At 43.9% G+C, this 22,855-nt stretch overlaps 2 protein-coding genes across 8 annotated transcripts in view; both read right to left on the bottom strand.

The window, feature by feature from the left end:
* LOC127473546 (T-cell surface glycoprotein CD1b-3-like) overlaps positions 1-22,855 on the bottom strand; it is a 180,453-nt gene that overhangs the window by 90,675 nt on the left and 66,923 nt on the right. The gene's annotated exons all lie outside the window — the stretch shown is intronic.
* BICD2 (BICD cargo adaptor 2) overlaps positions 1-22,855 on the bottom strand; it is a 79,225-nt gene that overhangs the window by 20,217 nt on the left and 36,153 nt on the right. For all 6 annotated transcript variants that reach the window (XR_007905482.1, XM_051793243.1, XM_051793244.1 and 3 more), the window contains exons 2-3: positions 20,979-21,191; positions 2,661-2,813 (exon numbers count right to left, since the gene is read on the bottom strand). Coding sequence is in view for 5 of the 6 variants with exons in the window: in XM_051793243.1 (XP_051649203.1) it covers positions 2,661-2,813; positions 20,979-21,191 (366 nt within the window). In the remaining variant the exon portion in view is untranslated. The remainder of the gene's footprint in view (positions 1-2,660; positions 2,814-20,978; positions 21,192-22,855) is intronic.

Genomic DNA, 22,855 nt, shown 5'->3' with positions numbered 1-22,855 from the left:
ATGTGCCTGCCTGCAAGGCGTTTTGCTTTTGAATTTCACTTAAATGTGGTGGAAATAGAAAATTGTTTTTAATTTCTGGAGTTTAGTTTTGGCACTGTGACTGTGCCAAAAAACATGGCTTATGGAATTTACCTTCACAGAGACCATGGACTAAAATTACCAAGCAAACTGTCAAATGAGCTGATATATTAATGAGGACAGATGGGAGATATAGAGTGTGATACAGAGGCATCCCAAAACAGGCCTTCCTAGCACAGCATGCAAACATTTTCTCTGTTTAACTAACAAATTCCCTGGCCAACCTTCCCACAAAGTCAAGCTCCACATTTCCAAAACCCAGCATGGCAAAGCTACGCTTCTGACACTGCTGCACTGCCATCAGAACACACCCCTGGGTTAAAACTGCAATCAAGCTCTCCTTTTATACATTCAAAATAAAATGTTTTATCGTTTTTCTCATCATCATTTCAGCACATCTTGAGAGGGCTACAGCTCAGACTCTACGCTTCAGACTCACACTGATGAGTTTGATGACATGCTATACGTTTTTAACTGTAAAACTGCATTTTTAAAAATCTCTCTTGCACTGAAATTATGAACATCAACGATTAATGTGAAATTTTGAATCACTTGGGGGAAGTAGGGAGGAAAAAAAGCTTAAAGAATATTTTTCCTTGCCCTGAAAGAAAGGAAATCATACCACATGATATATGACACTATTTATTTTTGCCAATTGCTACATGAATTTTAGATGCCAACATAGAGCAATCTGGGAGTGCTGTACCACACCCAACTTACAAAGCAGGAATCAAGCATGTTATGTTAATTCAGTGATGCAAGTTAAGCCTGGGAAAACTTGATGGCTGCCTCTAGTTATGTCAGCAGGATAATTAAAAGTTCATCAAATAAAGTTCTTTGAGACAGAAAATTAAATAATCCATTGTCATGAAACACATGAGCTCTGGATTCTGTATACAGCCACTAAGACAAAATATTTCAGACTGCAGTCTATTTTCAGAGATTCCAGAATACAAACACAGCAGTCAATAACTACTAGCAACTACCAGGATAGCATCTGAGGTTAGGTTTGGCTCAGCCCAGAATGGCAGCATATCTGAATATGAATATTGTTATTTTAGAACATGGACATGGAGCTGGGAACTATCACTTGCTGGTGTGAATATGATGAACGAGACAAAGAAGGTAAAAACCACAAGAACTACATAGATTCAATTTTACCAGCTCCCTCTCTCTTCCAGCCTTCATCCAGAGCATGACAGACCCTTTTGTCCCCATAGCAGGATGTCAGGGCACCCAAACTTAGACCAAATATATGTAGATGAGAACAGGTCCACCCTGGAACCCCATTTTGGGCAGTGAGGCCCAAAGTAATAAACACTGACACAGAATTACACCTGAAGTTGAATAAAATGCATTCAATGTCCCAAATATCTGGCTGGGCAGGGCAGTTTTCATTCAGAACACTGAAGGACTTCTGCAGCAAATCCTGAAGAGCTTTTACTATGTGCTGACTACAACAGATGGTATTAACACTGCTGTTTTCGAGTATTATCATGGAATTGCAGAATCAAAGAATGGTTGGGGCTGGGAGGGACCTTAAAGCCCATCTTGTCCCACCCCCTGCCATGGGCAGGGACACCTTCCACCAGCCCAGGTTGCTCCAAGCCCCGTCCAACCTGGCCTTGGACACTTCCAGGGATGGAGCAGCCACAGCTTCTCTGGGCAACCTGTGACAGGGCCCTCCCACCCTCACAGGGAAGAATTCCTTCCCAATATCCCATCTCACCCTGCCCTCTGGCAGAGGGAAGCCATTCCCCCTTGCCCTGTCCCTCCATCCCTTGTCCCTAGTCCCTCTCCAGCTCTCTTGGAGCCCCTTTAGGCCCTGGAAGGGGCTCTCAGGTCTCCCCAAAGCCTTCTCTTCTCCAGGCTGATCAGCCCAGCTCTCTCACCCTGTCTCCAGAGCAGAGGGGATCCAGCCCTTGGAGCACCTTTGTGTTCTGTGCCAAAGACCACATAAAATCTAATTACCTCCACAAATGATAACTCAGGGAAATTCTTAAGAAGTTCCAAGAACGTAGTTTCCTAAAATTCTGAAAACAGGTGGAACTGTGCAATTAAATGTGACTTTCCAGACAAGCAGTCCCAGAGGTGTGACAGTGTAGAGCAACTACAACAGCGGTGCAAATTTAGTGAAAGTAGCACAGAACTGGAGAGATAATGTAAGGATTAAGTAATAATTAAAACATATGTTCAGAAACACCCCCATTTTCAGATACTGTAGAGGAGGGAGGATAGATGGATGGACAGATAGATGGATGAAGAGGATTGTAAAGAGACACTGAAAGGACTAAACCAAGCAACAAAACAGAGTGCTAGAGACTTTGCTTTCATCAGAGAAGGCAATGGAAGGACTTGGAGGTCAAAGTAGAGGCAGTAAAGCATTATGACTGTTATAAAACAGAGTCAGAAAGGACTTCAACATTTAGGGACAACTCTTGGTGCTAAAATATAGAGCTTTTAGTCTCAAAAGTAGTACAAACCTAAAGAAGGGGTTGGATGTTCAAACGAGACAGAACCATAATGTAACACAGGAATTAACTGGTGCTACCAAAGCAAACCTCACTGGTTGAAAAACTTGCCTGATTTTGCTTCAGGACAGACACTTGTTTCTGGAGACAGATGTTTTCCTCTTCCAGCTCAGTATAGTCTTGCAGCAAGCGTGCTTCTCGAAATTTATACTCCTTAATATCATCTCGCAGACGGGCCCTTTGGATCTCCACGTTCTGGTTGACCTGGAAGAACAAACAAACCCCCAAATGATGGTGATTTGGTCAGCTCCACTGAATTCCAAAATTTTATATCTTTCCTTATGTGCACTAATCAATTGTATTCTACTGAAACAGAAACTCTTCCCCACGCCCCTGAAATTACAGAAAACTAAGCCATTTATGTATTTATACATAATTAGATTTTTGTTTTCTTGCTTCTCTTACAACTGGCTCAGAAAAAAGTCCAGAAACAAGCAGGGAAAGCAGCATTCCCACCTGTGTCATCCCACTGGCTGCAAACGACAGGCAAAAGCTTTCCAGACCAGAAGTCAGTGCCTAAATCTGTTCCCTCTTTAACAAGAATGGCCTTTTCACGAGAGAAAAACAGATTCAGATTACTCTAGATGTTCTTATTTGGACATGTATTTGCTGGTGCTTTTCAACAGGTATTTTCTTTATGCCCAGAGAAATAATTTGAAAATGAGTTCTAAGGAATTCTTTTGGAGAGAGGCACTGAGTTAAAACTCGAATGAAATCCAAGATCTCAGGTCGAAAAAAATAGAAGCTTTGGTTGACTTTTAAAATCTTCCCTGCCCTCAGCCCCAAGACTTATGCAAGACCTTAAAAAAGGACTTAAAAAAATCACCATTGTTTCAAAATAAGTAAAAAGTAAAAACCAGTATGTTGGTGTAGTATGATCTTTGGATCTTTCATGAATATACACAGACACTTGAATAAATTGAGTTGGCACATATCCAGCTATGGGAATGGCTCACTGTACTTAGCTTTTATTTTTTCCAATATTATTTTCCTTCAAGCCACATCTTCAAAACACCTCATTAAAACAAAGTGAAAACTGTGTTCTAAAACATCAACAGAATTATTGATATAGGCAAACAGGCACTACAGTTGTTTTTACAGGAGGGATCCACACGAGTAACCACACAGGTGCCAACAGGCACCTACAGCACATGGAGATAAGGGAATGTTTGCAGCAGGAGCGTGTGCCAAGACTTGAATCTGGCATGTCCACAGACACAGAATCACCTGCAACTGTTAAGACCAATAAATTTAAATTACAGCTCCCTCACATGTCATTTAAAGATTAGATTATATAAACTCGCCTGCTTATTTTTAGCAACAAAGAGCAGAGCAATACTTCCCGGCAGACTGAGAAGCCAAAACTGCTGCAACCAGGCACTACAGTACACCAAGGCAAATGATGAGTTGCTATATCCCACATTCCATGCCTAAGTAAGTGTTGGCTGTACCTTTGCACAAACCCAGGGCCGCAGGGAGAGCTGAAGGCTGACATGAGTTCACATCTTTATGTCTCCATAACAACTGCAATGGAGACCTCTTGCCTTTGGCAGAAAGAGCCTCCAGCCAGATAATCCATACTGTTTAACAGGACTGCAAGAGGCTCCATCAAACAAATCATCACACTGTTTTCCCCATTCCCAAGGGAAGACCTCCCACAAAGCTACTGGCAAGCTTCTCTCCCACCATTCAGGCTGCTTTGCTCCTCTTCCTCCTTGGATGAGCTAATCTTTGTAGAGGTCAATGCCTGAAGAAACCTTTGGAAACTGTCTGGTCTAAAGAAAGAATGGTTTCTGTCCAAGCCTGCCTGTTTCATTCAAAGCAACAGCAAGAGCTCATTATTTAACGTGCAAGTATTGTTGTGCTTGTCTAGCACAAGAAAAATCATTCTATTTCCATGTGTGTAGGAAGGCCAGGTTTAAAAATAGCTCCCTTGTTTCCTGACCAGGGAAGGGAGATCTAACCTAGATTTATTGGCTGTTTAGCAAGCTGTGCATTCAATTTGCTCTCAGCACTCTCCTGTCAAATAAATGTGCATGCTTGCAAGCTGCAAGGTTCAACTGGATGCCATGTGATCCTGTATAACTGACCAAATGGTGGGATTTTCCTGCAGGATAGGGAAGCTAAAGCTACTACATCCTTCCTTGATCAGATTTTTCTATTACCCATACAGAAAGTGGTATTTGTGTGATTTAAGACAGACACACACACACACTGCACGTGTTCTCACAGGTGGTGTTTCACACTTCCTCTGGTCTCTAGAAGAGGTGGGGAGTTTGAATGTTCCTTTGACCCTTGTTGCTTCAGTGGCTCAGGGGCATCTTCCTTCCTCCTCTGCCCTGAGCACCCTCTGAGCACAGGGGAGAAGAGGGGCTGGAACACACAGGAATGTCTGGCCAGGCACTTGGCTGTAGCAGGTCACACCTCCACCCAAAGCAGATCACACAGTGGCAATGATATATTAAAGTGCTGTGTGGAGAACTCATAGCCATAAAATCCCTCTGAGTGTTATTCTACCTGACAAACCCCTCAAATTCTCAACCCAGAGAACATTCCCACTATGCAGAACCCTCCCCATCCATCCTGCCTAAGAAAAGACTATGATCTGTAAGAGATTTTGCCTGATCTAAAGGCCACAGACTGCCTTGTTCCTGCTGCTAGAGAGATTGCCTTCAGCATTTGCACCCTCTCAGCTCTGCCTCAGAAGGGTTCTGCAAGAGACTCCTCTGAGTAGCACTGGTACTAGAAAGAGCAGGAATTCCTTCAGGACCAGTCTGAATTCACCCCTGCCTGCATGTCAAAAGCACAACTACTGTCCTGCAACACTGCTAGAAGCCTGCTTTTTCTAGGACACTCCAGAATATAAATGTTACCTGTAATTTGACCCTAAAAATTATAATAATTGAGAGAAAAATCTCAGGTAGCTGATTCCTTCCTTTGTCCTGGGCACTGCATAGTGGCCTCCAGGTCACCAGCCAGAGGGTGATCTTGCAAGCCAAGCTGTGTCACTAGCAGGGGTTCTGTTGCCCTGAACTTCACCAGCTCATGAGGTCAGTTTGAGTTCTCTGCTGTAGTAACATGTTCATGCCTGATTTTACTTATCTATCATCATCAAGAGCCAAAGCTTAGTTTGCTGAAATGTATTACTAATTCTAGGATTAGATTTAATTCTTTTAAGTATATCTATGTATGATCATTCCCTCTTGTGTTACTCATGGGAAGGAGTCACAATAAAAGGATGCTGCCAGTGGAATAAACACAGTGCAGTCAGACAGGACAACAACTCATATGTATTCTGTTGTTGTGGGGAGAACAAAATCATAGAATCATTTATGTTGGACAAGACCCCTAAGATCATTATCACTAACAAAACTGCCAAGTCCATCAAAATATTCAATTAAACATCTCTTAGACACCTGAATAAATAGAGGTATGAAAATTGGAAAGACTAATCCTCAGGTATGTAACTTAGTCCCGTACTCAGTGACCTACTGAACAGTGAAATTAAGAAGTCAAAAGCTGGGCCATTAAGCTTTCCTGTGCATGAAAAGAAAGTTTCAGGTCAGTCACTAGACAATACCACAACTAACAAGTTACATTCTTTAGGCTCCAAAGACCAGCAGTTTGCAAGTCGTGTAGGAATTCCCTGCTGCCCATCTGACTTTAATGGCATTTCCTTCCCATGTGTGGGGACTGGGGTCCCATGGCAACATATCACATAACTGTGTAATTAAGGGCTGGGATATAAAATACCTTTAGCACCAGAATTGAACTAAGATTGCATAAGAACCCAAAAATCTTCCCCTAGTTCTCAACTTACAAGCTTACAAGTTGTTTTCTTTCTCGTTTTCATATAGACACTAATCAAAACACTAATTTGAGAGAGAAAAAAAAAAGATAAAACATTCCATTAGATCCAGCTGTTTATTACATCAGCAAAAGGTTTGGAAACCTGAACTTTCAGTACTGCAATAAAGTTCACCTGCATGACATGGCTGTTTGCAGCTCCTGGCAATGGGCAAATGCTCTTGGGGCACAGATGCAGACCAGGAGCACCTCATGATGATGGCCTTCCCTCCCTCTTCTTCCTCAGATGTGGGAGTTTCAAGAGCTTCTCCTTTTTAAAATTTTACCCACTCTATTCTTACAGTAGAGAAGCTATAAAATGGTATAAAAATAATTGTTTATCCACGTGAAGGGAAGGAAAGTGCCACAGTGGCCTGGCTCTGCTGCCCCACTCATCACAGAAGAACTTGCCCCCAGTCACACCAGGATCCTGTGCACACACATACTGCTACAGGGTAAGATGTTCCTTGGTAAGAGGAAAGATTTATAAACAAAACACCTGTCAGTAGCTTGGCTCAGACCACCTTAAGTTAGGAAAAGAAGCAATTTTATTTCCCACACAAGCCCCATATAAAATTCAGGGTATACCACACCCCCCTCCCACACTAAATGCAGGGAGGCTGGTGCAGACCTACAGCCAGACACAGCTACACCTATAGCTGTGTCTGTACCCATGGCAAAGTATCTGTGTCTCAGGATTCTCTTTATGTGATTAATGCTGGGGTACACCCCTATTAATGTACTCAGCTCAAGATTTATTTTTTTTTTTTTTGCAAATCTTTAAATAAAAACCTTTGAGAAGCCCTGACATCACAGGTCAGTTTATCACAACAGTGGAGAACAAAGAGATGCACTGTCAGGGAGTTTTTTCTGCACAATATTAGCGAGACCAGAGTTGACAGATACCACAGCATATCCTGGGGCCAGTTAAATCTTAGAACTACTAAATGGTATTAAGCCTTGATACAAAACATATGTCCTCTTATTTACAACTCATTGCTTGCTACCTGTTCAAACATTTTATCCAAACCAAAAGCACACCCTCCCAACCCTTCCTTTGTCAATGTTATTTTGTGTGCAAAGGGAGGGTTAACACCTGGGCTCATGTGCCAATAGTTACTTCTGTTTAAGCTCCCTGCTCCAGTGATGCTCTCCAACTACAAGCTAAACCCCAGGTGAGGATAAACACACCTGACCCTGAGCCACAGGCTGTAGCTGCCCACCCAAGTGGGCAATCTTTGCCCAGAGCCTGCTGGGCACCAAACTCGAGGTGTCTGGCACTGGTGCAGCCCACACAGGCAGCAGCAGCAGCAGCAGTGTGATATCTTTACAGAAACAAACAGATCCATGGTGTAGAAGAAGCTGGGAGGGCTGGGGGTGAGCCTTATCATCAGAAGCTGGGGGCACTGGTAGGTCTCTGAGATCAGAGGATGACTGTTTAAATCCATCTGAAATAACTCAGTTTAAAACTGGAATAAGTCAGTTATTGTTACTGGTTTCATTTCCAAACAGTGATCTCATCACCTATAAAACTGAGCCATTTTTGAGCTCCAGGAGCACGAGAGGGGAGCCCATTCCCTCTGTGCATTTCCAGCCACCCTTCTTCTTCAGAGACCTGGGTGTGTCCTCCTGGAGCTTCAGGCAGCAGGTGGGCCTGTGCTGGGCACCTCAGCCTTGGCTGATCATGGGAGTCTGGGTGGAAAATGCTGACCCAGCCTAACACCAGTGTTATGAATGGCACTGTGTAACACTGCTACTCAGCCCTCCCCTCCTGCACAGGATTGCTTGCTTAGAGCAGTTGAACTCCAGCTGCTTTTCGAATCTCAAATCTAAATGCTTGGCAGCTTTCCATGTCCTTCCCTGCCACGATGAAAAACATTTAACCCTTCCAAGGCCTGCCAAATAAGCTTTTAGGATTACAACAGCATTCAATGGCCTGTCATTCCCCCAGGTTTGGGAGGACATGGGGCTGTTGTTCCCTGGGGGATAGCTGAACTCTGATAAACCTCTGAACTCAAGCTCTGACTGCAGCAGTTATCCCTATGGATGCAAACCAGCAAGGAAAGGTTAAACATGCTTCCAGAAAACAAAATGAACACCAAACTAGCCATACTTACACATGGAGCTGTCACTGCCTCCTCTGTGGGCTTGTCTACAGCCCACACACACAGGAAGAAAAGTCACACCAAAGAGGTATTTCAATTAGTAGCTCTAAGTCACATTTAATTTTGAAAAAAGCATACAGTTACATCAAACAGATTTATTTATACTTCAGATTGAGGCTGCTTATTAAAAAGTTAATAACCAGAATCATTCACCCCTGTGTCTGCACTTCTTAACAGCAAACAGCAACAAAACTCACCCCAGTGAAGTGGTGAGGCTCTGCCCAGGGAAGCCGTGGTGACTCAGAGGAGTTACAGAAAGAGAGATCACAAAGCAAACTTTGAACCAGTGATGTGCTGCAATTCATTTCAGACCCTTGAAAGCTCTTGGGGTTTCATTTCCTGAACCAAAATTAGATTCTTCTGATGCACTAGGTGTCTTAGGAGACTCCAACACATGCAATCCACTGTGACACTTTGGTAGCGAACTCAGAACTGACCCACTTCCCTTTCTGGAAAATGGGTGAGCCTGGTGAAGGAGCAGCAGGGAATCAAATTCCAAAGGACCTGCCCTTGTCATCATAGCAGTCAATGTCCTGAACAGTCTCACTTTTTCCTAATCAAGCTAAACCTGGGCTAACATTATAGTGTTTCCATAAATCACTTGTCTAACAGACTGATAACTTCTCAGTGCTTCTCTCCCCACTCTTTTTGCTGCTACTTCTGCTTTGTTTTGTTTTTATTTTAACATCCTTCTGTTAATCTGTGATAATTACTGTTCAAAGAACTCCCACTTCAGTGATTCTAGAGAACAACTGCTCCACACTGTGCTCCATGCCTCCTGCCTGCAGTCCAAAACTGCTGAAGAATTCAAGTCTGTTCTGTCCCCTGTCAAATCCCTGCTAAGCCTGCATCATCAGAAATGTCCACAAACCACCTATTTTCAATAATCATAAATACAAGTTTGTCTTGTAAATTAAAGCCTGCCCTTCTCTGTTACAAGGGCTGTTGAAGGCTCCTTTATTTTATTACTCTAATATTAAAGGCCTATTTTAAAGCTTCCATTAACTGTTTCCAGTGGTGACATTTTTCTTGGCCAGACTTAACACTAGCTGCAAGTTCATGGGACTTCAGCACTAGATACCACAAAGCTGTCAGACTTAAAAGAATTTACAATTAAAATAATATTGACAAAAAGCCAAAGTTAGTACAGCTATCAAAGATTAGAAGTCTCCTACTGATTTAATTTGGCCAGAACTAATTTACATATAAAGCATGAGATGAAAGCTTTGGCTGGATTTATCTTCCCAGCATTAGTGTCCTATTTTCACAAGGTGCCACACCTCCAGAATGTGGAATGTGCCTATCTTACACTTCCCAATCCTACTGAGATACAATCATCTCAAAGCCACTGCCTTACAGTTCCACTACTACTTCAGATAATCTTAACGAACTGACTTCCAAAGGAGTTCTCTATCTAAATTAATGACACCCATGATACCACTTTATATGTAACAGAGGCTTAGGAAACATTTTGCTTACATTTAGACTACTGAAGAGGTACTTCTTTCTAGAAAAATCCATGGAATAAAGGAAAATACTCTAATACTAAAGAGTATCATATGAAAGCTGGTTAAAAAAAAAAAAAGGTATTTTCCCTGTACAGGCATAGCATTCCTGGTGGAGCACAGCAGGGGTGAAGAAGATGCCTGGCAGCTCCAAAGAGCAATCACAAAGTGACACCCATCCCCAGTACAACTCACAGGAACACCCACTTGGGTACAAATCACAGAGTGACACCCATCCCCAGTACAACTCACAGGAACACCCACTTGGGTACAAATCACAAAGTGACACCCATCCCCAGTACAACTCACAGGAACAGCCACTGGCCCTCTGCTGCCTGGGGTGCTCACAAACACCGAGCACTCATCATCTAAGAGAAACCACACAAGTGATGGATGCAGTGAGCTCTGTCCTGTGATCCTGGATAAAACCCATCATCTTAACTCTCTATCTGAGCAGGATCTGCTAATGGTACAGTTCTACCAGTCTTTGCTCACACCAACAGCCAACTTCAGCCAGGGTCATCTTCTGATGGGCTGAAGGACCAGCTACAAACACCTTTGCTGTCAGGTTCATGCTGCCCAGTTGGGACCACTCAGCATTCCTAATCCAAAATTGTGTTTTTCTAATCCAGCAGCAATGTTTTCTACTAACTCTTCACACACAACAACCCAACTTGCACACTGTTGGACTGTGCAAATTGCAACGTCTCTGGTGCAAACTATTTTAAAGCAGTTGCTGTTTATAACTTACACTGAGCTGGAGGCAGAACCCCCAGTGAGAGTAAAAGATCAAGTGAGAAGGGACAGAAAGGGAGATCAGTGTGGGTGTAACCCCAGCACTGCTGTTCCACAGCCTGCAGTTCTGTTCTCCAGCAGACAAACTGTAGGTTACAACAGGAGCAGGACCTAGACTTTCTTTCAGCAGCCTTGTTTACCACTCAGCATGACAGATTGTAATAACTTTCTGATGACTTAACACAATTACTTCATATGTACTATGACTAAATGCTGGAAGCCCCTTCCCTTTTTGCAGCTCTATTTCAGCCAGGGTGTTACGTCCAGCCTGTATTCTACAGAAACAAGATGATGTGGGGACACAGCAATTGGATCTTCATCAGATAATGACTAAACATTGTTTCCAGAGATTTCCTTTGCCTCTCGACTGTTATCTTACAGCTACAAGAGGTTTTGAAAAGCCCAAACCACCACAGGATCAGTTGTGCTGAATGTAATTAGGCCAAGGCATCCCCTTCCTTGCAGGAAGCAGCCAAGCTCTGCATGCAGAATACAGCACAGTGAAGCTGCATACCAGGCATTAGTAAGATACTGGTTTGTCACTCACAAAGTGCCAGTCTGTGCCTGTTATGTGCCCCAAAACACACACACACAAAAAGTCTTTGTCCATATAAGAGTAACACGCTGCCCTCTTTCTTATAGAACGGATTATCTTCCTAAGAACTGTTTTGATTAATGACATTAAAATTACTCTGTATAAAAACCTGCATGTAGGCAAAACTGGCAGCAGCAGAAACGGAAGAGTCCTTTGGCCATGAGAAAGGCCATGTTCACTGACCCCACACTGGCTTTTCCTGCCAGGAGAGCTTTGGCTCCTCTGAACTCAAATGCCTGGGACATTGTGAACATCAAACAGCTCTGCTAGAATAACCACAGGAACATACCCTGCCATCATTAAGACACAAAAAGGGCAAGTTCCAGATTTTATCACAACAGCAGAAGTGGTGGCATTCTGTTTTTGGAAGCAGTTGTGCTGACATGGCTATCTATATATTGCTAGTTAGCCATAAGTTGTCCCGACAAACATCACTCCTGGAGCTGCTCACGATTTTCACAGTGGCCACACAACTGTAACACCACCAACCTCCTCAGATAGTCTCAAACTCCAGATCAAAACTAGTTACTTATGAGGTTGCAATCAGTTGTCTTTTCAATCTCCACAACAATGGAGGGTCAGGATAATGCCAGTAAGAAAACCAAGGTCGTCTCTCTGGCTCCCTGACCTGAGTTACCCCACGCAGCAGTTTGGATATTGTTATTTGGCTCAGTATTTCCCTTCAGCTCTGGCTACATTAGGAACAGCTCAGAGCAGAGTCAGCCTGACACACAGGCAGCTCTGGTCCACTCAGCACCAATTTCTCTGGGCTGCTCCCATCTGCTCAACTTTAGAGCAGCAGACACCTCCCTCTGAGCAATCAAATGCTAACAAGTAGCAGGGGTTAATGAGGAGTTCCACTGACTAATGAAAAAAAAGGGAGATCATTCTAAGCAGTGCCAATTAAAAAATCTGGACCCCTCCATCTGCAGGCATTTATGGGGAGCTATGGAGGGAGAGTTGCTCTTGTTACCAACCCAAATTTATTTCACCTAAAAAACAAACAAACAAAAAAGGCTAAAGAGCATCATAAAATCAAAACCAAACTTGAAAACCAAACCATAAGGTTAAAAAAAAAAAAAGAATGGATTTTGATAGAGTCACAAGGGCAGCAACAGCAGAGCATTGCTATTTGTGACACTATAGGCAAGTCCCCGGGCTGGCTCTTTGTGCTTCTGCCCAAGAGGTATTTTGTCACCAGCCACATCCTTAAAACCTTCCAAATGTTACCTGAAAATAAATCTTGGGGCAGCTCTGAACTAGTCCATCTGCACAGCACTACAAGATGAAACAAAGGAGGGATTTTGCCAAGCACAGCACAGCTCTGAGGCACACTGTGGTACATGCTCTCTCCTATTTTCAAAAAATGCCAATCTGACCCAAACAAACCCTTCCTGGATGGATTGCCAAGGATCGCCTCCTTGAGAGGCAGCAGTGCCAAGCACAGGAGAAACAAAGCAACCTCCTGCTTCTGCATCCTAAAATCCCACTGCCAGCAGAGAGGAAGTTTTCAGTCAGTGGGGGGGGGGGGGGGAGAACCACACACACAACAAACACGACACAAACCTCTTTAATTAACACTTTGCACAGCGACTTTAAGCCATTGTTTCACTGATTAGTGTGTCTCCAGCTCCCCTCAACTGCGCAGATTGATTTTACATCTGTTAGAAGATTACAAGAGGCTTCCTCTCTCCACTGCTCACACCCTCAGAAACCCTGGGCAGACCAAAGGCCACCATGAAGGTCACCAGGAGCTGTGACTGAAGAGACAGACTCATCCTGCCATCACTGTGGCACCCACAGATGCCCAGTGACTTTGTTATAACACAGCTATGAAAAGCTCCCCCAGCAAGTGTGCTGCCAGGCCCATTCCCAAACAATGGAGAACTGGGAATCTTAACTGCTAATTGAAACTTGGAGGATCATATTTAGAGTGTTATAATGTCAGAAGAGCAAGAGTTTATTTTAATATTTCTTTAAAATCTGCAAATACGCAGTGTTCAAATGGTGACTTTCAATGTCCCTGTTGTCAGCATTAGTTCATTTTGGACACTGAGTTTCCAGGCAGCAGCCACCACATCAAGGGAAACACTGCTGTTAACATCTTTCCTTGGAATATATCACTGCACAACAACAATAGAGAAATCATGAACAGATGCCTCCTTGAGTACGTGCAAAGCACATCAACTCAGGTTTCTACGACAATTTGTCTTCTTCAGAATGGGTTTCTATTATGCTTCAAATGGCTACAAACTACATAGAGTACTGCCTTTTCATAGAAATACTATGCTCTTGCTAAAGGAAAAAAAATTTAAAAAATGAACCACTACCAGAAAGGAATAAAACCCAACTTCACTGCAAATAAAAAGGGAGTGAGAGAGCAGCAGCTGCCACCCGCAGCCATCGCCAGTGTGCTGAGCCAGCACACAGCTATCACACCAGGAGCAACTGCCTTTGAACTTCTGGCACTGCACAGAGGGCAGGTTTTTGCAAAAAAGAAAACCCAAACCAAACCCCACCTATTCACACTGTGACCCTTCTAACTCTTTCAACACATCAGCGGACAAGAAATCCAACCCTGCACACTAACTGTGATGGGCTCAGCACCTTCAAGAACCAGGGTCATTGCTGTCCAGCTTTTAGAGACAGAACCACTTTTACATTTGGAGCACATCCAGCAGCTGACTTCAAGTCATGCTGCTCAGTTCAGATATAACTTCCAGTGTATTTTAGCATTATTATTTTTATTATACGCTTCTGTACACATAGTTAAAAATAACCAGCAATGAACCAAGAAATATCTTCCACACTGCTGTGCATTACATGTGGGCCCAGAAGGCCCAAAAGGTAACAAAAAAACCCCACAGGTAATTGGTTCTGCAAGAGCCTTTGTGCTCAGAGGCTTTTCCATCAGAAGATAAGGGCTGCCATGGAATCCCTGAACAAGGAGAAATGGGGGAGAACCATTTTTCCCCGCTGAGTGTTACACTGAAAGCTGTGTCACACTGCTGCTTTACTCTCAAATTCAGGGCTGCTAAATACATCGATTTCTGTGACATTTCAGGGCAAAAAGGACAATGTGTAAATGCACCTGCCTCCTGCAGCCTGTCCCCTCCAGCCCCAGGGACTGGCAGGAGACTCCCACAGCCAGCCCCAACACGACCCGGCAGAGTGACCCTCTTGGTACACTTCTTTCAAACAAAATGTCCTTTTCTCCATGCCTCACCAGCCCACAACCTGGTTTATTTATAAAAGTTTATTTAAAGCAGTCAGCTCTCTTGTATTTTTTCCCAACAACTTGATTCACCTGCCTCTACATCCAACCTCTCCCATTCCACTGCCTCCAGACTGCACCCGAGTCCCAGCCCTCAGGCAGCTTCCTCTGGTACCCCAGGCTGAAGCATAAAGCCACCCACAAAGTTCTGCTACAGGGGTGTTCTAGCAAAGCTCACCATATTCTGCAACAAAGACATTACTATTTTTGTTTTAGCTCCTTAGACAGGAGCTCCTTGCTCTTTGCCAACATCCCACCCCGACCCTCCACTTTCTTCTCGCCTCTTTCTCCAGGTCAACAACCCTGCTCCTGTTTCTTTGGTGACCATGATGAGTTTCTCTCGCAACTCATCCTGCCTCCATGGGGATCCTACACCTCCAGAGACAAGGTTTCTAGAAAAGCCTTTATTCACACCTCCCTTCAGCACAATCAGAACTCTCACACTGCCAAAACTCCAAGCTCCATCACTCCACAGCAGCCAATTCTACCATCAACTTTCAGAGCTTTTCAGCCTCCTTCACTACTAATTCAAATATTACCACTAAAGTCATCTTCCTTCCCCTTACTCCAAGTCATATTCTCCATGAAAAACATGTCTTTTCCTCACTTCATGCATCTGACACCATTTTAATGCCATTCACATCTCTGACCTCTTTTTCCAGTCTTCCCACTTCAGCTTCCAAAAGCTGCTCTGCTACTATCTTTTTTTTTGCTTGGAAGGAACATCTCCAGAGATCAAGTAATTTTTCCTTCCTTTCTTCTGTAAGATTCTTATCATGAATGACAATAAATCTTTCAACAGTTCCCTTTCTCTAAGCTATTCACCTTTATATGTAGCATTACAGATTAGACACTATTCAGAATGGGAACAGTGGTTTACTCCACACCATGGGAATGTGTACAGAAGTACTCTCCAAGCATATTTCTGCTGGATGATTAAGATTACCTCATGTTTCTTTGACGTTTGCAATGTATCCAGAAATATCACAGAAATAACATTGAGATTTTAATATGATTTTTGTTCAATCAAAAATGTATCCTCCCTTTCCTCCATCTATTTAAAAAGGGAAGAGTCCTCCTAATTTGATACAGAACTACAGGTCAGACTTCCTGAACCAGAGGGCTTCAAATCTAGAATATACTAAACTATTTGAAAACACTTTTGGCCACTTACCTATAGTGCACAGCGTGCAATTTACAGCACAATAAAGTGTTGCTTCCATATATTCTCTGCTGGAACAAACCCCATGCCTTCTTTAAGCATGGCTCCTGATAGCACTTTTAGGGAGTGCAGAACATGGAGGCTTTTCCCAGCTGGGTTGCAGGGGAGAGCTGCTGGGCGTGTTCCTGGATGGGTTATCAGTGTGTTCAAGGGGGAGGAACAGAAAGCAATACAAAGAACTATTCAGTATCTTAGCTATAAATCCTCGTGGGAGAGAGACCTGTAATCATAACTTTAGGAACACTCTTCCTTCCCTGACCATGTTGAGGAAACCCAGAGAACTTTAGCCATTGGGTTACCAGTTTATAGAAGAACTCTCAGTCATCAGCACTCTGAGAAGGGTAGGTCTAACAAACAACTTAATGGCCTACCATGGAGAAAGCACTGGCTCCAAAAAATAAATACTTGTTAGCAATTAAACAGTCAGATATTGTGGACAGACTGTGTCCCAGGCCCCCCGGCAATACCTCTCCCACCTCTGTTTGCAGTATTTTAACTGCAAGGCCCAGAAAGCTGATACAAGGACCTGCAGATTCCATGCCCAAGGATGTGGAGAGATGACTACTAGCAATTATTTTGGGGAAGGCATGTGGAAGGCAGCCATGGTCCAGTGGCCTGACTTAAGACAGCACATCTCATGCTTCCAGTGACTGATGATCTGCTTCCACTTGAAACTTGTGTTCAGCTTGGGCTCCTCAGGACAATAAAGACTTTGAGGAGCTGGAGTGTGTCCAGACAAGGGAAGGGAGCTGGGGAAGGGTCTGGAGCTCAAGTCTGATCAGGAGCCGCTGAGGGAGCTGGGGGGGCTCTGCCTGGCAAAAAGGAGGCTCAGGGGGGACCTTCTCACTCTCTACAACTCCCTGACAGGAGGTCATAGCTGTGTAGGGGTCAGGCTCCTCTCCCAGATAACAAGCATCAGGACATGATGAAATGGTGTCAAGTTGTGCCAGGAGAGGTCTAGATTGGATACTATGAAAATTTTCTTCATTGAAAGGCTGGTCAGACACTGGAACAGGCTGCCCAGGGCAGTGGTGAAATCACAGCCTCTGGAAGTGTTCAAAAAACATGTGGGTGTGGTGCTTAGAGACATGGTTTAGGGAATAGGATGGAGGGGTAAAACTGATAGATCTTTACAGAGGTCTGTGTGCTGGGTGTCCATTTTTCTACAGCTAAAAACAAAGAAAGAACCCCCCATGATAAACAACTGTATGTCTGTGTTCAGGGAAAAAAAAAGGGAGAGAGCCCCCTCCACACAGCAGGCCAGGTAACTGCATGGTGCCTGTTATCCTTCAGGTCTAGACTCTCTTGATAAAGCCTGTTAGATGTTAGTGAAGAACAAGAAAGTTTCTTTGGAACAAACCTCATAAAAAAAGTTTCCATCTTACAACTTTGGAGGGAGAAAATTGCACATATGTGGCTGATAACTTGAGGGGGTTTAAAACGTACTGTTTAATATTATATTGTACCATGTCATGTCAGCTATTTCTCTTGACATATATAAAAGCACACACATTAGAGTATATTTCCTTCCTTAGTTTACATAATCAGAACACCTTTTCCTTTCCTGGTAAAGAATCCCTCCTTTATTTTTCAGCTTCTCTGTTTTGGCCACAGCCACCTCATGACTTCACAGTCCGATCACCCTGTGAAATCTGTTTTGGTGCCACTAAAACACAATAGAGACAAAAGCAGACTAAAAAGGAATAGCAATTAACAATTTCTCCTTCCAGTGACTCTTCCAGGACACAGGAGTTGCTGAGCTGGTTAATAACAGCACTGAAACTCTTCCTGGGTAACCACCCCGTGGGCCTGCCTGGACAGGCTACAGTTGGATAATTCAACAGAAGGCATCAAAATCACTTGTGCCTGCTACAGCAACCCCAGGTGTGCCAAATATCACTCTTCTCCTTCCAGAAACAACACCTTGCTTCTGTGCAAGTGTCCTGAGAGGTCACAAAAGGAATGATGTGCTTCAATGTGCTTCCAACTGATGTAGGCCAACATCTTGTTTCGACCCACCACTGCTGCCAGGAGCATCTCAAGGGGAGCTGGTGAACTCGACCACCCTCCTTGTGCCACTACTAAGGACTGAACAGATTCTTTCAAAAAAGTCCTAGCAACAGTAAAGCTATCCCGTCAGACAGCTACAAAACAGCAGATAAAAATGTTTGCAGCCAGCCCTGACAAGTAAATCTCCCTTGAAAATGAAGCGGAGATTCAGCCTCAGTTGATTTCCTGTAGGGTATTTCCTGTGGGGTTCTGTTTTGCTTTCTTCTGAACTTCCTTCAGGGTTTGACAGGAAGAGCCCTCTGTCTGGCCAGAGGACACACAGACAAGCACTTTCCACATCCTCCCTCTTACTTGGATAAAATCCAGAGCAGTTGCAATGGAAGTAAAGTCTCCTGTTCCCCCAGACATCCTGCGTGTCAGTGCTCTTGCTAGGCACTAACACAGGGCTTCCAAAACACACACAATAAAGACTAGGTCTGTCCACAAACATTCTCTACAAGAAGATGGAGAAGAGCTACAGTAATTTTTCTTTCGCCAGCAGTCAGAAAAAAATGAAGGAAGGAATTTCCACTCTGCAGTATAAAACAGTAGATCATATTCCACCTTCATCCCCAACACTTTCAGACTGCAGCAGCCTTTTTTCCCAGCACATTGTCTCCTTGGACTAATATCAACATAAAACTTTCACCAGGAGACAGGCTGAAGCTAAGCATGGCACCAGGGACTGAGGAAAACCACACTGCTCTTGCTAACTAGCTTACTACAGCCACATGTTCTCCTTGACTTCTCTCACACAAAGCTTTCCAATTAAATTCACTTTTTGACCTATACATTATCACAAGAGGCCTGTGCATACCCTCCTGCTTCCACTTAGTGGACAGCAATGGTGAAACAGTGACTGTTTGAACCACTTTCTAATGCACCATATGAGAAAAGCCAAGTCCCTCAAGTTGCTCCCATTGCTTGGCTGTTCTGTGGGCCGTGAGGAGGCCAATACAGGTTCTGTTCACACACCCTGCCTCACTGTTCCCTACCAGTAATTATAAAAGGCAAATCAAAACAGAATGCAACACTCAAATGGGGCCTCTTCAGAGGAAAAGAATCCCAAACCACACATGGTCAACTGGTCCAGATGTTTTCATTTTAACACTAAAGCTTTCATGCCACTCATTTTTTCCTTCTCACCCCTTGGCCCCACCCCAGTTTACTGGCAGGAGCAGAAACAGTGAGGCTAAAAAGGAGCATGAATACATGTAGCACCATGACACAATGCAACAGGCAGAGGAACCCCCAACTGCAGGGTTCCAGTTGTTCATCACATTATATTTTGATTTTTATTTTTCTTTAACTGAGTTCAGTTTCCATTCAAAGTTTGGAATCAGTCACAGCCAGTTAAATTATCATCAGCCTTTATTTCTAATCAAGTGACTAAATGCCTCTTCCCCCCTTCAACAGAGAGAAGCTTAAAAAAAAAATCAGAATCTTCTCAAGAAACCTGCCATCACCCACTTCTCCTCTTCCTGCACTCTTCCATCCTCACTGGGGTCTTTGTGCAAAAGGCTGTATGGGGGAGGTGGAAGGACAAAGCACAAGACAAAACCTACTTTGAAACCTTGCAAACAGCTCATCTCAGGGCTGCATAAAGCAAAATGTAGCTCCCAGCAAAGGTGCCTGGAATGTGGCAGTATCTGGAAGGAAACATCACCTCCAGCTGCAGTGCCACTGGGAGCAGACTGGAACTCTGCTGCTCAGCACTCTTTGAGCAGGGTCTGGAATCCCCCAGAGACACCAGGCTGCCTCTGGGGGGGGAGGGTTTTCTGTTAAGCTAGTCTTAAAGGTCAGGAAATATAGACAAGAGTTGTGTGTGTTTGCAGGAACTGGTTCCCTGTCTAATGACAAAGCCTGATTCCAGTTCTCTTATCCCACAGCCAGGGCCCAGGAAGTTAAAGGAGAAGTTGACTGGCCTGTTTGATCACCTGTGACAGTTTACACCAGGAATCTTCTCTGTCATATCCCAACGAGAGGTACTAGGGAGCCACCACATCTCCACAGAAGTAGCCCACATTTCCTCTCTTGTTTTATCACCAAATATTATCCATGTGTTTGTTACTATACAAAGAAGAAATTACATGAGACACTTCCAGCTGTGCTCACCTGGAGTAAGTTGAGATTCAGACTCTTGGATAACCTCCCCTCAGGGCAGGGGAGCCCAGTCAATTAGCTCAGGACTAGACCAGACTAGTCCCCACTGCTTCAAAGGAAGGTGCAAGAAAGCTCAGGAGTAATAATTGCTGACTGTTTAATCCATCCATCTGTGGTTTACAGTCTCTTTTACCACTCTGAACTGAAGCAATGGTTTGAGCTCTCAAAACAATCTTTTCTGCACCAGTGCCACAGTGACTTGTGCTGAGTTACAGATTTTTTAAGTCATTAAACTTTATAACTCAATTTCTTAGCGATTATTTCCCCTTAAAAATATGAGGTTTCAGTAGGAAAACAAAAAAAAAAGGTCAAAGCTACTCTGAGGTAGTAAGTTAAGCAACCTATGTAAAAGTTGTCACTTTATGAGAGAAAACACAAGACTATAAACTTTACTATCAGTCTCTTTATGCAATTCAGTGTTTTGCTATGACCCCACACTCTCAGAAGTTAGGGTGGAAAAACTGATATAAAGGGAAATTATACCACAAACATTCTGCAGCAAGAAAATCTGCACTGGGAGGGAGGCAGAAAAAGTACCTCCAAGGATCCCTGTGCTTGGCCTAAACAGGTTCCTCTGCTTTTTAAGGCAGCAGTTCTGGGACTGAGGGAACTGATGGGCAGTATCCACAGTACCAGCATTGCTAAAACAAGCAGCCACGTGTCTGTCAAATCACCTTTCAGCTCAAGAATTTTCCTTTTTTTTGTGAAAATGTAACAATGCAAGCTGTGGTGCACCCCTTCCCACCTTCACTCACCTCCTTCAGCTCCTGTGAGACGGAATTAAGGCGTTCATTTTCGGACTGTGTGTTGGCAAGGACATTTCTGATCTGCTTCAGTTCTGTCTGCAACTCCATAACCTTCTTCATGTAGTATTCTTCTTTGGTAGCTGATTCCTGGATCAAGGTCTCCTCTCTGCTCTCTCCATCTGCTGCTACCTTCTTGTGGTTGGTATGGGCCTGTCCAAAAGCCTAGAGGACAGTCAGAGAGAACACATCTTTTATTAGTAAACCTAGAAGTTTGCATAAGTAACTTCAGTTTTTAATGGTTGAAAATGTTTACCCTCATACATTTCTTTGATGCAAAGGAATGTAACCTTTTCCTACACTCTCCTCTTCTGGGATCAGACCTCCAAATGCTATTAAGTGGCCAACACTGGGCTCGTGAAAATAAACCGCAGCACCTGAATTATCCATTATCCAAAATCCAAGGTGTTTTGTGATGCACAGAATGCTCACATAGAACCTCTGTGAGAGGGAACAACGATGTACTGACTGTTAAAACAAGACTGGTTTTCAACCAGATGACTGCAAGATGACCAGGCACTGCTGCACACACGTGTTCTCTATGGCAGGGTCAGACTCGCCTCTGCAAAACCGGAATCCCTGCGAACACAGCCGGTATTAGCAGCCTGTCCCACGCTGACTCGCCCTGACACAGCTCCCTGCAGCTGCTCATGGCTGAGGATTACAGCCCCCTCCCAGCCGGGGTCAGCAGGGCTGCTGCAGAACCAGGCTAAGCCCGCAGGGTCACGCTGGCTGAAGTAGGTCAGCGGGAGCAGCCGGCTGCACTCCCTGCTCCAAGTGTCATCCCCAGCAGCGTGCCAGCAAAGGCACTTAGAGGCAGGTCACAGATCCAACACCTTCAGCACAGTCTGGCTCTGCCTAGACCTGACACTGGCATTATTTTGCCTTCTCCTGGCTTCTTTTTTGGGGGTTTTTATTTTGCTGGAAACACTTGTAGGTGCCGGTCCCCGCAGCAGCCCACATGTGGGGAACCCTGCTGCGGGGACCAGGGCGAGCTCCTTCCCATGGGTGAGCTCCTTCCCACAGCCCCTGGCAGATGGAGAGCAGAGCTGACCACTTTCAGCAGTTTTATTTGTAACACACTGCCTGGCAGATGGGCCAAAATCAATGAGATTACAAATGACATCTTTTAAGTGCTGCACATGCATTCGCCACAATCCAACCCAAGGCCTGTTTGGAGCTTTCAGGTGCCACGAGATTTTTGGGATGCCACTGTCCGTGTGGCAAGTTTTCATGGTCAACATTAATATCAGGCCAGGTCAAGGACAGAGCTGCATCTCAAACTCCTTGTCTAATCATGCATTTTCAATTGATCATCTTTTGACAGCTCTTCAGAAAAAATACTGTCAGTGCAGGAAAAAAAAATCTGCTTTGAAGAGAAACAGATTTCAGTATTTTATTACTTCTGTATATTAGAGCAGGCGTATTAATAGCACAGAAACTACTGTCTATACCAGGGCTGAAACAGCTGATCAAATATGCTAGCTCTGTCTATGATTGAAGACACCCAGATATTGCTCCTATCAGACTAAATTTTATTTCAGATAAGCAAATGTCCATTGAAGAAATTCTAGCCAGATTCACCAAGATGACCCAAGGGAAATAAAAAGCAACACATTTCCGACAGAAAGTAAAGCACCATCTGTGCAAGTCCTTGTCAAATGAGTTTCAACAAAGCAGCTTAAAAGCCTAATACCCAAGATCTCCATAAATGTTAAAGGGATAACAAAAATCATGCCAGCTTCTCAAATACACCATCTTTTTTTCCCCATAACAAATCAAGATCCACCCTTTACAGACCAGCATGTATGACAAATTGCTGGCATGGA

This window comes from Manacus candei, unplaced genomic scaffold, assembly GCF_025592945.1.
Source record: "Manacus candei isolate 608988 ecotype Guabito, Panama unplaced genomic scaffold, ASM2559294v1 h1tg000036l, whole genome shotgun sequence".
Classification (NCBI taxonomy): Eukaryota; Metazoa; Chordata; class Aves; order Passeriformes; family Pipridae; genus Manacus; species Manacus candei.
This window is presented reverse-complemented; position numbering and strand designations above follow the sequence as displayed.